At 40.3% G+C, this 14,784-nt stretch overlaps 1 protein-coding gene across 2 annotated transcripts in view; it reads right to left on the bottom strand.

Annotated features, from left to right (window-relative positions):
• Positions 1 to 13,873, bottom strand: part of Dcaf10 (DDB1 and CUL4 associated factor 10) — a 38,588-nt gene extending 24,715 nt beyond the window's left edge. Inside the window, exons 1-2 of one of the 2 annotated variants that reach the window (XM_052176418.1) lie at positions 13,230 to 13,873; positions 7,623 to 7,736 (exon numbers count right to left, since the gene is read on the bottom strand). In XM_052176418.1, coding sequence (XP_052032378.1) covers positions 7,623 to 7,736; positions 13,230 to 13,780 — 665 coding nt within the window. In that variant the 5' untranslated portion in view covers positions 13,781 to 13,873. The remainder of the gene's footprint in view (positions 1 to 7,622; positions 7,737 to 13,229) is intronic. The other variant, XM_052176416.1, reaches the window with a different exon arrangement.
• Between the last annotated feature and the right edge of the window lie 911 nt (positions 13,874 to 14,784).

The raw sequence follows: 14,784 nt of genomic DNA, 5'->3' as shown, positions 1-14,784 counted from the left end.
CATATAAAGGTCAGAGTTAACTTGGTGGAATTGACTCTCTCCTTCCACCATGTGGGTCCAAGGGTTTAAACCCAGGTTGTCAGGCTTGGCAGCAAAGCACCTTGTCTTTTACTCACCAAAAATTTTAAAAATCTTAAACAATACATCATATGAAAAGTGTTTTACAGGTTATTGACACACAGTAAAAACTCAAGAAGTGTAAGTTAGTATTATCAAGCTGTGCATACTTAAGTTCATGCACCCAGAAGCCTCAGATTCTTAACCTTTTAGGTTATTTGTGCTTCTAAATAAATTTCAAATCCATTTTCCTAGTCATCAAATCAGAAGGAGTAGGTTCAAATTTGTAGGGCATGGGTGCTGTGGCAGGCAGCACACTAACAATGGCACATGAGAGCTGACGTTGATAAAGAATTCAAACAGGTTAGTCAAAGGTCATTTTGAGTGGGGCAAACAACTTGACACAAGTCTATTATTTTTGAGATATAAAATATTTCAATCGTAAAATATTAGAAAGAGACAATTAAAACAAATATAGCAAACACCTGTGATACCCACCACCCAGCTTTATCAAGTTTTAACCTTTCCTTATCTTTCAGAGTTGTCTGAGAATACAAACATATTTGAAGTATATCCTGAGTCCCTCCCCACACCCCTTCCCCTCCCCTCCCCTCCCTCTCCAGAGGGAACCACTATCCAAAAATTTGTCATTCCCCATGCACGTATTTAATACCATAAAGTAGTAATATGTATATCACCATTTTTTCATACGGTTTGTATCCAATTTACTCTGGAACGTACAAGGCACAGTCCCAGGTGCTGGGAGAAGACAGCAAATGCATGCCTTCATCAAGCTTAGTTCATGAAGGTTTAACCTTTTATATAAATGGCATCACACTATACAGCCTTTCTACAATTTGCCTTTCTGTCTCATCCTTACACTTCTGTGATATTTTTGGTTCATTAAACTGATGTATAGTATTCCATTGAGACTAAAATTTCTTTCCTCTTGACAGACATTCAAGTTCCCCTTTTTATTATGCTAATGCTATAATGAATCTTTCCTTCTTAATGCATCTACTTCATGCGGTTACATATTAATTTTTTAATTACAATGGTTATTTACCAGGCATCGCTGACCTGCTTGAGAGCTGTGTCACCTATTTAGACTGTGTCAGTATACCTCAGGGCCTCTACTTCTCAGCACCAGTACTTGTAGTGCTTCACTGACCACTGCTGAGTTTGGAAGCCTCTCCGTACTTAGTGCTCACTGTGACTCTCTGTACATTGTTAGACGGTTTAGTATATTCAAGATCCTTCTGGTCCTGACTGGAAGTCTCCTTTGTCAGCCTAGATCTTCCCATATTGTTGGAGTTTCTATAACAAAACTGCAATGACATGTTTTATTCAGCTGAGCTCACAATCTTTAATGGTTTCTGCTTTTAGTGTCTTAAAAATAATTTCTCACACTGAGGTATAAATATTCTCTACTTTCTCCTGAAACTTTAAAGGTTTGCTTTCTTAGTTAGCTCTTTAAATGAAAGTTATTTTCAGCCAGTGTGAGAAAAGGATCTGATTTTGTTTTTATTTTTCATGTATATAGTCATTTCATCCCTTCCATTTTCTTTCCCCCATTTTGTACTGCTTTTGCTCATATGTAAAATGTTCATATTTCACAGGGCTGCTTCTCAGCGACCTACTCCATCCCACTGTCACTTGTTCTAGTGCTGTATTTCATATCAGGAAGGGCTGTTACCCCTGTACTTTAGTCTTCTCAAAAACATCAGCTGTTAATGCCAAACTACTCTACAAAATGTTAAAATTTAGTTTTGTGAAACCCTCTGATGGTATGTATCTTAGTCTAAAGTTCCTGAATTAAAAGACTAATTTGGGGTGAGTTTATTTAAGGGAGGGCTTACATGTTTGTGGGTATTTTTGTTGTTTGCTTTCCTGAGATAAGGCTTCTCTGTGTATCCCTGGCTGTCTGGAACTCACTTTGTAGACCAGGCTGGCCTTGAACTCAAGAGATGCTTCTGCCTCTGCCTCCTGAGTGCTGGGACTAAAGGTGTACACTACCATACCTGGTTTTGTTTTTTGTTTGTTTGTTTGTTTGTTTTTTGTTTTAAATGTATAGTCCATACTAACCTCAAACTTCTGATCCTCCTGGTTCTACCTCTTTCAGCAAATCCTACCAGCATGTACCACCTTAAATAGCATTTGCTTTTTTGTTTTGAAGCTCTACCCAGCCTGGAACTCATTATGTAGACCAGACTGACCTCCAACTCATAGATCTGACTAACTCTGCCTCTGGAGTGCGGGGAATAAAAGCTATGTGCCACCACACCTGGCTGACTTACATGTTTCTGTTTTATAGTTAATTTGGAAAGTCCTTTCAATCTGGATTTAACTTATAGTTGTTGGTTGGTCTGTGTTAGCATATATGAAGACTGGTTTGTGGTTAACCCTTTCCTGGATGGTAGTCTAGATTTAGAGAGGTTTATTTCTAGGTCACCTTTAGATCTTTTGGGTTTCAGATTTCACAATCTTCTAAAAGAACCTTTATATGGAATGGACCATAGAACCAAGTCTCCTGTCCCCTGTACTCATTTCTATCAAACAACACTCAGAGTCACTAGGGTCACTATCAGATCTTACATGGTAAAAGGTGAAACCTGCTACCTCTCATTGTTCCTGCTTCCACTTCCGTTGCAGCCTGCAGTTCCTTTCTTTCCTGTTCATTACACTCGGTATTAAAATGTCCAGACAGGTATATAATTATTTATTCGGCATCTGTTTTGTTAGAAATGATACTCAGGACATTTTAAGTATGTTGTCTTAAGTCTTCAACAGTCTGGCTTACACCGACTAGTTCTGTACTCGGCCATCAAATGTCATCATCACCATGGACATGACCCTTTGCCTTTGCTCTGTGATGTCAGGGCTGGGTTTAAGGTTCATACAAAGTTTATGATTATTTTGAGTGTTCCTTCTTGACAAATACTATTGCATTTTACCCTTAATGCCTTTGTTTTGCTCCTTGATTATTGATAATCAATAATCTTAGCTTTCTTGCTTATTTTCTTGTGATGCCTCTGTTAAAAATATATACAAATATAAATACACATAAATGTAAGTCATAATTCCTTTCTCATTCAAATTGCAGATTGTCTTTTTTGTTGTTTTGTGTTTTTGAGACAGAGTCTCATTGTGTAGCCCTGGCTGTCCTGGAAATCATATACAGACCAGGCTGGCCTAGAACTCTGAGATCTTCCTGCCTCTACCTCCCATGTAGTAGGATTAAAAGCTCCACCATGCTTGGCTCCAAAATGCCTTTTAATTAATATAAACTATGTATGTTTTCAGTGAACAATCTTTATTTGGGACCTCTATTTCTTATCCTTCCTTTGCTTTAAACTAGAATACAACAATGACAACAAATTTAAGTTTTCCTACTTATAGTGAACTGGCCACATGTCCTTCCTTTCTGGTGATCTGAAAGCTATAAACTATATTTACAAGACTTTAATCATTCCTTTAAATGAAAAAAATGCACACATTTTATGTACCAATCTAAAAAATGTCTGAAATTGCTTAATATTTCTACTTTCTAAACATGATGTGGGCCTTATTATACCGTATTATCTCACACTGCAAAATTTCCACACAAACTACTGTTGCAACTGTATAATGCCACATTGTCAAATGTGGTATATATAAGCCCCATTTGGCTTATAATACTTACTATGTGACAGTTTCATACTTAGAACATCACATTCTTCCAAGTATAACATTAGAAAGGCAACATTAGAAAATGAAAGTAAAATATCTCAATATTTTTGTACTGATTACATGTTAAAATTATAGTATTTTGGAAATATTGAGCTAAATATATTAAAATATTGTTTCTCTTTAGTAATAAAAATTATGTATGTGGCTAGCATCCTGTTTCTACTGGACAGTGCTTATCCTGGTTTGTTCTTTTGTTGTTTTGGATGCAATGCTAACAGTAAAACCCAGGCCTTCCACAGGCTAGGTGCTAGGCAAGCACTGACCACTAGACTACATCTCTCAAACTATTTTTTTTCTTTTATCTGGTTGTAGATGAGGTTTGTATGGTCCCTAGAACTTTGGGCTTCAAGTGATCTTTCCAACTTAGCTTCCTAAGTAGCTGAGTCTATAGGCATACACTGCTATACTTAGCTTACTGCTTTTAGTTTAGTTTAGTTTTAAACATATCAAAATGCAAAACTAAAAAAAAAAAAAAGAAAATGTAAAAGAAAATTACATTTTCTGCACTATTAACAGTTACAGTGAACATTTCATCTTATTAAAATTCTTCAATCTGGATTATATTTACCTGACATATTGAGGTACATGGCCTTGCCTTATCAAATATGCTCCATTTTCTTCTCATATCAACTTAGAAGAAACTCTCTGCCAGTTTATTTATCATATATCCACATGTAATTGGCCTCTAACATTACTAGCTTTTTAACTTTTAATATTTTTTAATTGTATGTATGGGTATTTTGCCTGCATATATATCTGTGCATCATGTATGCCTGTATCCACAGAGGCCAGAAGAGGGTGTAGGATCCACTGGGAGTGGAATTACAGGGTTGAGCCCCCATGTGGGTGAGGGGAATTGAACCCAGGCCTTCTGGAAGAGTAGCTAGTGCTCTTAAACACTCAGCCATCTCTACAGCCTCCACTTCTTCGTCTTTTTTAAAAGATTTATTTATTTCATTTATATGAGTACACTGTAGCTATCCTCAGTCACACCAGAAGATGGCATCAGATCCCCATTGGTTGTGAGCCAGCATGTGGTTGCTGGGAATTGAACTCAGGACCTCTGGAAGAGCAGTCAGTGCTCTTAACTGCTGAGCCACCTCTCCAGCCCCAGCCTCCACTTCTTAAGATTTTAATCTCAAGTTTCACCACAACCTGTCCAGATGTAGATTCACCTTGAACCTGAATTCAGAGTGTGAACATTCTGAATATAAGTAGCTCTCCCTCATTACCAGATAGTATGAACAATTATTAAGTTAATTTCCCAGAAATCTCTGTAATTTATTATTTATAATTAACTAATTAATTTAATTTTGGAATAACATTCTACTTGAGGGACAGGCTGGTCTTAAACTTGAGATCTTCCAGTTTTCCAAGTGCTTGGGCACCATAATGTCCAAAAGTTTGCAATTCTTTATATATTTTAATTAATTCTATATTTTAACTATATACTCATACTTTTTAATCCTTTTTTGTATGTAATGGGTATAATTTTGATACTATTTTTCAACTTCTATTTCACTCATTAATGTTAAAAGAGTAGAGTTTATCTGATCAATTAAATTAAAAATTTTTGCCTATTTTTTAAAATTATTATTATTGTTGTTGTTGTTGTTTTAAGACAGGGTTTCACATAGTCCAGGCTGACCTCCAACTCAGCATATAGCCAAAGATTATCTTGACTCTTTCCCAGTCTTCCTGTTTCCCTCCCAAGGGCTCAGATTACAGTCCTGAGTCAGCATCCAATTCTGGGTAGCATTAAATATAGGGCTTCACATATGCTAAGCAAAAACTCTCCCAGGTAAGCTACATCCACAATTGGGACTATACCCTTTTAAGTGTCAGCCTTTTTTCTGTCTTTCCCAGCAATGTTGTAGGATCCAACCCAGGACCTTGCACATGCTAAGTAAGTCCTAGCCATCCCCTTTAAAATACATATTATATAGCAACATTTTTAATTTCCATATGTTCAAGTAGTTCTTTACTATATAAACCTGTTTCTTTCACCTCTTTTAATTTATATTCTTTGTTCTTTTTAAGGGAGAATATTCTTTACCTCTTTAAGCATCCTAAAAATGTTTTAAAGTTTCTCCCAATCAATGGAATACTATGCAGCCATTAAAAAGAGTAAGATCATCCCATGCATACTAATATGAAATGATCTCTGAATATGTTCAGTTAAAAAGGCCAGACATATAATAGTATGTGTAGAATGCTACCATTTATATAAAAGTATATGTGGGGTATGTGTATTTGTGTATTTATATGCTTGTACATGCATAAACTATTTCAAAAAAAATAGCAAATTAATAATAGTGGTTGCCTCTGGGGAGAGAAACTGGGTGGCTAGGCGACAGAGGTGGAAATAGACTTACTTTTCACTGTTTACCCTTTTGTACCTTTGAATTTTGTACCACGTGCATGTATTACCTAGTCAAAAAAAAAATAAATAATTTATTTTTAAAAATAAAGTCTTGGTTGGACTACTTACTCCATAAAGTTAATTTCATCCAAAGAAATCCCTGTTCTGGTGATTTGGATTTGTTGTATTAATATTAGATGTCTTCATGAATGTTGAAATTTTGGTGATAGGCTTGAGTGGGAAAAGTAAACTTTGTTCTTTTCCTTCCTATTTAAGAGTTTTATAATTGCTTCTACTTTGCCATCTGAGCCCCTACTCTATTACTGGGGTTTATAATGATATTTCAGGGCTCCAATTTCATGATAATGTTGAAAGCGACACACATCCACACTCAGTCAGTGACCCAGCAAGTGCCTTCACTCAATTCCTGTCATGAGGCTGTGTCTTATAGCTAAAACCTACAGCCCAGGGAGCAAAACAGCCTTTTCTTTATTCAGCCTTTCAAAAATGAGACAGACATTTCAACTAAAGCCCTGGCTTTCTGTGGTGATTTGGGCTCTTTCTTTACAGAAAGCTTCTCGGTGCTTTGGTCTCTTTAACTAAGGACCACAACTACCAGGTGTCAGTGCTTGAGTGAAAGACCAGGACCCCATGGTTTCGGCCCTGTCCAGATCTCAGTCTGCCCTCTCTGGACGCTGGCTTTGGAACCTGTCTGCAGCTTTATACTATTAATTCTCTGTTTCTGCGTGTGTGGATCAGTGGAGGTGCAAAATGCAGCACCTAAACTACCTAAACTATAAGTAATTTTCACATTTCTTTTTTTTTGGTAACACTGAAAGTAATAATTATAAAACTAACACAACTTCATATTTATATATTCATAATTTCATACATTACAAAATAGAAAATGGTAAATTACCCACTTTAAACTGCCAAGAGTTAAAAACAGTCATTTAATCTTTTCTTCTTTATCATTTCTACTTGTATAATTTGTATGACTTTAACTAACATAATCCTAAACACTTGTCTGTGGTTTTATATAGTCTCTTCAGTCATCATTTTAAGGACTGCATATTAATCCACCAAATTGTTCAACTGTACTTTATTTCCCAAATCCCTCAATAGGAAGGAGCGAGTATCCAAGGATGTGACAAGGATGTTTGGTATGCATCGCTACTGCGGCTGTGGGTGAGGTATGACTGTGACATGTGAAGCCAATGCAGTAGTACAGTACATGGCTAAGGTTCACAATGATGACTGATGACCTTGACACACAGAGGAAAGGAAAGAAATCACATGGAAGTGAACAACATAAGGCAGAAAGATTCCAATCCAAAAATCATTAATAGTAAAATTTGTAATTACATGGTAAGTTTTACAAATGGATAACGCATGACATATTTTCACTAACTGGGAAACCAGATTCTGATTTCTGAGTCACACTAAAGGCTTGCTTATTCACCAACACACTTACCTGATATTATTCACACAGTCTTCATGTGCTTCAGAAAGGGTTTTTATGTGCTTTGAAGATATAGGGTCAAAAAGCAGAACTTCAGTCTGTTCACAAGCAACTGTCAGCACTGACCTGAAAGAAAAGGACACATTTCTCTGGTTACTTCTCTGGTTTACTTATTTATAATTTTATATACTATGAACTTTTTATTTACCGGGTTTTTATGTCAGTATCAGATATTAGAAGGCTGGCACTATCCGTGCTGGCAGTCCTTTTTATTATTATTATTTTTTTATAGGTTTTTTGAGACAGGGTTTCTCTGTGTAGCCCTGGCTGTCCTAGAACTCACTCTGTAGACTAGGCTGGCCTCAAACTCAGAAATCCACCTGCCTCTGCCTTCCAAGTGCTAGGATTAAAGACGTGCACCACCGCCTGGCTCCGTGCTGGCAGTCCTAGGGAGTACAGCTCTCACATATACAAGTATGTGAGCTGACGCCACTCACAGTCACCTCTCAAGTGTCTATCAGAATTCTAAACATGCCAACCATTTGACTCAGCAATATTTTCTGGGATTTAGTAGAATGAAATAACTATTAACAAATACAAAGAAACATATAAAGATATGCTTCACTGTAAAAAGGAGAGTGCCATTTAAGCATACATAAGAGAATAAGGATTATATAAACCACGGAACATTGTAATCGTCCTCCTGTTCATAAGGGAAGTATCACAAATCCCAGTGGATGTCTGAAACTCCAAATAGTAAGGAATCCTTCCTATACATACTGTCTCCCTCCTACAAATACTTACAATAAAGTTTACCTACAAACTAGACTCAGTTAAGATTAACAAATATAATCAAACAGAACAGTTACATTGTGGTGCAAATTATACAAGTGTGCTTGCTCTAAAAACATATGATCCCACTGCAGATCTTAGCAGTTTACTGCTCTTGAAGAGGATCTAAGTTCAGTTCCCAGTACCATTATGGGAGTTCCAGGGGATTGCACAGCTCTTGTCTGGCCATCCTCAGGCAGCTGAACCCATGTGGTGCACATCAACTCATACAGAGGCACACACACACACACACACACACACACACACACGGACCACAAAGGAAGCTGGTCCTCCTACTTCACTTAGCAATTAGATGATATATCTAGTTTGGGGCTGGGCAGCCAGCTCCATCAATAAAATGCTTGTCCTAGTGTGAGGAGGAGTAAGGTTCATGCTCAGGGGGTCAGCAGACCAGCTGAGATCCCAACTTGCTTTTTAGTGGTGGTGTTGGTATAGAAACCCTAAAACACAGCTCTACCCTCAGGCACATGAGGGGCACACATGAGCACACTGTATGTGGGGGAAGATCACTAGAATAGATGCAGGGTTATAATTCTCCAAATAGATTTTTGTTAACAGCCTCTCACTGTGCTAGTTTTTAATTCTATAATTGCTAATATAATGGGTGGCTCTAGGAATATCAAGGAATGTGTTGAAGCATTGCAATGATGACAGATCTGGGGAACTCGGATCACTAGGAATGAACTGACACTCTAACCCCTTGCATAGCTGAACCAGTGTGTAGTGGCTGAAGGTCATGGCAGTAGAGTGCTTGCCATGTACTTGCCCTTTAAAGATCTTAAGTGATGCTGGAAAAAAATGGTGACGTTGGTCTTACCTTATGTATTTTTCTGTTTAGGTCTAATTAACAGAGGTATACTATTTTCCCTTATGGTGATAAATTTGCTGTTTTCTCCCAGAAGTGTCAAACACTGTTATATTTTAAATCTAATACTTGTTTAATCCTTATGTAAAAACCCATTCAAGTTTCCAGGTAGAGCTGAGTTCTCACCATTATCAGGTAACTTACTTGCTTTTTCCCCCTTCAAGCCTATTTTATTCTCCTTTTAGTATAGTTTACCAGTTGTTATATACATATATAAATTTATTCCTGATATATTGTTGAAACCTGTTTCAAGCTAATAGGCCCAACTGGTGCTCCTACCCTTAGACTCCTGACAGCAGAACTGTTTTTTCTTTGTTTGTGTGTGGGGGTACTGAGATTATACCCACATGTTAAACAAATGCTTTACTACTGAACAATATCAACTAGTATCAACAGTTTTTTCCCTCCTGTCTCTTCCTTACCTTTGCATGTCTGTACATATGTGGATAAACCTCTATATGTGTTTGTGTGTGTATGTATATGTGTAGACCAGAGGCTTTCATCAAGTGTTTTCTTCTATTGCTCTCTACCTTATTATTTTAAGATTACTTATTCAGTGTGTGTGTGTGTGTGTGTGTGTGTTGTCTGTATGTATATGTACCACATATGTACATAATGGACCCCTTGAAACTAGAGTTACAGACAGTTGTGAGCTGCCTTGTGGGTACTGCGCCCCAGGTTCCTGCAAGAACAGCAAGTGCACTTAACCACTGGGACATCTCTCCAGCCTCTCTTTCTACTTTACCCTCTTGAAATAGGGTCTCAGGCTAGTGGTTAAGAGCAGTGACTGTTCTTCCAAAGGTCTTGAGTTCAAATCCCAGCAACCACATGGTGGTTCACAACCATCCATAATGAGATCTGATGCCCTCTTTTGGTGTGTCTGAAGACAGCTACAGTATACTTACATATAATAATAAATCTTGGGGCTGGAGTGAGCAGAGGTCCTAAGTTCAACTTCCAGCAACCACATGATGGCTTACAACCATCTGTACAGCTACAGTGTACTCATATACATAAAATAAATAAAGATTTTTAAAAAAGAAAGAAAGAAATAGGGTCTTTAACTGAACACAGAACTCACTGTTTAGGCTAGAATAGCTAACTCAGGGATCAGCCTCTCTCACTATGTGCTGGGCTAGGGATATGAGATGCCACACCCAGCCTTCACAGGTGCTAGGGATGCAAAAATTAAGTTCTCATTGCACAACAAGCCCTTTTTACCCACTGAGAATCACACTTTTCTTTTTGTAATCTTTCCCCTTATTTCATACTTTTTCTCTACTAGTTTAGAAGGAAATTATCTAAAAATTCTTTCCTTTTGCTTTTTTGAAAATTTAATACATATACTTATTAAAGTCTCTTAAATTATTATTGGTGTGTGTGTGTGTGAGAGAGAGAGAAAGAGAGAGAGAGAGAGAGAGAGAGAGAGAGAGAGAGAGAGAGAGAGAGAGATGTCTGGGTGCATATGCAGGCCAGTCGACAACTTAGTACTGAGTTAGTTCTCTCCTTTACCTTTGCACGGTTCCAGGGATCAGGACGCAGATCACCAGGCTTGTGCAGCAAGCACCTTGACGTTCTGAGCCATTTCACTGGCTGAGAACCAGAATAATTACTTTTTAAAAAATGCTTCTGGGGCCTGTCGGTGTGGCTTAGTGGGTAGAGGCAAGTCACCAAGGCTGACTACCTGAGTTCTATCCCTGAGACCCATATGATGAAAGGAAAGAATCACTGCTGAAGGTTATCCTCTTATCTCCACACACGTGCCTCCACAGGTAAGCCGTGACATGATGTGAGCCTGTATGAATGTGTGATACCTTTAATGCTAGCACTTGGAAGAAAGAAGAAGCTGGATCTCTGAAACTTTGAGGCCAGCTTGGTCTACATATCAGGGCAACCAGGGCTACCATGAGAGACAAAAAAAATGAATAAATAAATAAAAATAAATAAATTTCTCTGGGAGAATGCAGTCATCTTCAGTTAAGAACTATGTGCAATGTTCATTCTAATAGATCTAGGCAATCTGAATTAAAGTTTTCATAATTAATTCTAGAATCACTGGGCTGGAGAGATAGCTCAGTAGTTAAGAGCACCGAAGGCTCTTCCAGAGGTCCTGAGTTCGATTCTCAGCAACCACATGGTGGCTCACAACCATCTATAATGAGATCTGATGCCCTCTTCTGGTGTATCTAAAGAGAGTGACAGTGTACTCACATACATGAAATAAATAAATCTTTGGGGAAAAAAAAATTCTAGAATCACCATATTCTATTTAAAAAATTTACTCCTAGAGAATGCACACAACTACTTCTTAAGTCTGGAAAGTATCAGACAGGAGTCTGATAAAAGAGATTAGAGGCACAGACAGAATTTGGAGGAGAGAGAAAGCTTTAAGAATAGGGCATAAAGGGCTGGAGAAATGGCTCAGTGGTTAAAAGCACTGAGTGCTCTTCCAGAGGTCCTGAGTTTAATTCCCAGCAACTACATGGTGGCTCACAACCATCTGTAAGATCTGAAGCCCTCTTCTGGTGTGTCTGAAGACAGCTACAGAGTTCTCATATACATTAAATAATAAATAAATAATTCTTTTAAAAAAAAAGTAGAGCATAAAGGGAAGAGGTTCGTGAATAAGCTTCAACTTACTCAAGTTTCTCTGCTCATCAGTTTTCTTAGAAATTCAAGTATGCAGCCACTGCTAAAACTCCAGCTGACTGCTGTGAAGAGAAGCCCTAGAGACGCTCGGACCAGGCATAAGTAGAAGCACTTTTGTCAATAAACTAGAACAGGTCTTACTTGCTCAGTAACTGTTCCCTTGCTTCTTTCTCAGCATATTTTAGGTCTTTCTTTTTGAAATGTCTTATTTTATCATTTCAATTTCCTCTAACATGATATGCTAATATGACCCTTCTGCATAAGTTCATAGTCATATGAAATACTTCTATTCTTTACCCATCAATCTTGATTGCTTTATCTCCTGCAACTTTTTTTTTCTGATTCAAGTGTCACTTTCTCAAGGTAACCTTAAATACCCTAGATCAGCAGGCTTCAAGCCTTTATGGTAACTTGTAGATGTACATACTGTGCAGTACTTAGAATCTCATATACAGCTGAACTAACAGAGGCCAGGCTCAGTAAACAGAGTGTGTCATTACCTAGCTTTACCCACCACGGTTAGCCATACATTTGCAACCTATCAAAAGTTCCAGGAGCATCTGGTAAACGAGGGACTGAATGAATGGATGCACTCACTAGGCAAAGACTAGTAACCCAGCGGGCAGATGTGATAAGAATGCTATTAATTATGTCATCTCGTGGTGGAACCACAAGCACTGTTTTCCTGCGATTGTTGTTAAACTTGTGCCCTCACGAGATAACAGTACTAAAAAGACCTGAGATAGTTTGAAAATCCCCTATAGCTTGAAGTAAACCAAGAGCAAACATCTTATCAGTCTAAGCACGCAGTCTATCCCACAAATGGCCCAAACACTGAGAAACTTATTTCTGCAACTACAGTTATCTTTCTAAAGCTTTCACTTGTCTCCTTGTAGGATCTGACACAAGGTCCAAGGATTCTGCAAGCTTTCTACCTTTAACAAATTCAAATCAGGAAAAAAAAAAAAAAGCCAACTGAGGATAACAGTGAAACGATGGGCATTTATTTAAAGCATACTTGCTGAGCACCTACGGGGCACCAGAACGCCCTAGCTGTGCACTGGCTCTGGCAGACCTGCAGCGCCCGCTTAAAGCATTTCTTTCACCGAAGGGAAGCACTGGGCCTGCCTACCTCAAAAGGCCAGGGCAGGGCTCACAGGCGACAGACAATGTGCTTCTGAAAGTACCAGGGGCACGAAGGCCAGCAGCTGCAGCCAACCCGACCGGAGGGACGCAGCTGGGGTGTAGCTTACCCGTCCGGCGAGTACTCGAGGTTGAAGACAGCGCCGTGGGTGCGGGTGCTGAGGTACACGGAGTCTGCGGGATGGATGGAACCGTACAGGTTAGTCATCGTGCGGAAATTGTCCCGAGCCGGGTCCACGAACAGCCCGCGACCAAGGCTTCGCTCTCTCAGCCACCCGAACAGTCTGGCACCAGGGCCGCCCAGGCCGGCGCTGAGGCCCTGCCGGCTCCGACTGCCCGCCCTACAGTCTGGCCTCGAGCGTCTGCGCGGCGAGGAGGAGGGTGACAGCTCTGCCTGCGACGCGGCGGCGGACAACTCCAGAGCTCCCGGAGCCGCGAGCTCTCCAGCGCGCTCGGCCGGGGACCCTGCGGGGCCGCCCGGGAGGTGAGGGCTCCCGGCGGCCGGCGGGGGAGAGGCCGCGTCAGCTCCTCGCTGTGGAGACGCCGACCGTGGAGCTGGAGAGGGCGGTCTGGAAGCTGCCGCCGGCCCTCCGAGAGGCGGCGGCTCCTCAGCTCCAGCCGCCCCGTCCCCGCCCGGGCTGTGGGGCCCGAAGGGAAACATGACCAACGCCCCCGCCCCCTATTCCGGGCCGCTGTCCCGCCGCCCGACAACTCAGCGCTCCCGCTCCAGTCGCCACTTCCGGGTGTCGCGCCCTAAACCCGCCGGCTGGGAAACCCGCGCCGCCGCTAGGCTGCCCTCTGCCGGGGACGTAAAAGCAAGGGCACCACCGCTGTGTGCGCCACAACCTAAGAGGACTGTGAAGTCAGGAGTCACTAGCCCTCTATGTGCAATGTAGGACTCACGGGACTCGACTACAAGCATCAGAGAGTCGGCCCTCAGCTGTCAGTGAGCACTGGCTGGCTGTGTGCCGGACCAGTCCGAAGAGATTATCTGCTGTTGTCCTTACCCAGAGATTGGGCAAGGGAGAGGAGCGGGAGGGTGATTACTGTATTATATGTAGGTCACACTGTAAATCTCTTGGCACACTGCCTACTCAGCCTAGAAATCTAAAGATTCAAGAACAGTCGAATTTAAAAAGCATTAGACTGTACAGGGCCTAGACTAAAGAAACCCATTGGTGTCATAAAATCTGCCCACATCTTGGTTGCTGCACAGTAAGGTAAATCTTTATCAAGATTAAAGCCTTCTTCTCTTCCTCGAAAAAAGAACATACATGCAGTTAGGAGTAAATGAGGGGAGCTGGATAACCGAATCAATTCAAAGCTCACTGTCCATCGTACTTATACTGAGTCCGCCAAGCATTGCCCGGTCGCTGAGGATATTCCTTTCTCTCTGCTCCTGCTGCTGAGTACTTTTCAGGGGAAGTGTTAACGGAATGGGGGTTTTCAGTGCAGGGAAGTTTAGTCCTCAAAAAGGATAGCTTGAGGTAAAAGGAAAGGCAGATAGAAAAAAACAACAACAACCAATTCTCTAGATCTATGGAATTGTAGGGAGTTCACATTTGTGACTGTGATATGAACCCGGTGATCCAGCCCGTGAAGATAGTCCTGGAAGATGTCTGGAGAAAGGAACTTAGATATTCAATGGTTGAACCTTAAACAGAA

Source organism: Apodemus sylvaticus, chromosome 3 (genome assembly GCF_947179515.1).
Source record: "Apodemus sylvaticus chromosome 3, mApoSyl1.1, whole genome shotgun sequence".
Classification (NCBI taxonomy): domain Eukaryota; kingdom Metazoa; phylum Chordata; class Mammalia; order Rodentia; family Muridae; genus Apodemus; species Apodemus sylvaticus.
Note: the sequence above shows the minus strand (reverse complement) of the source record. Positions and strands in the feature narration are given on the sequence as shown.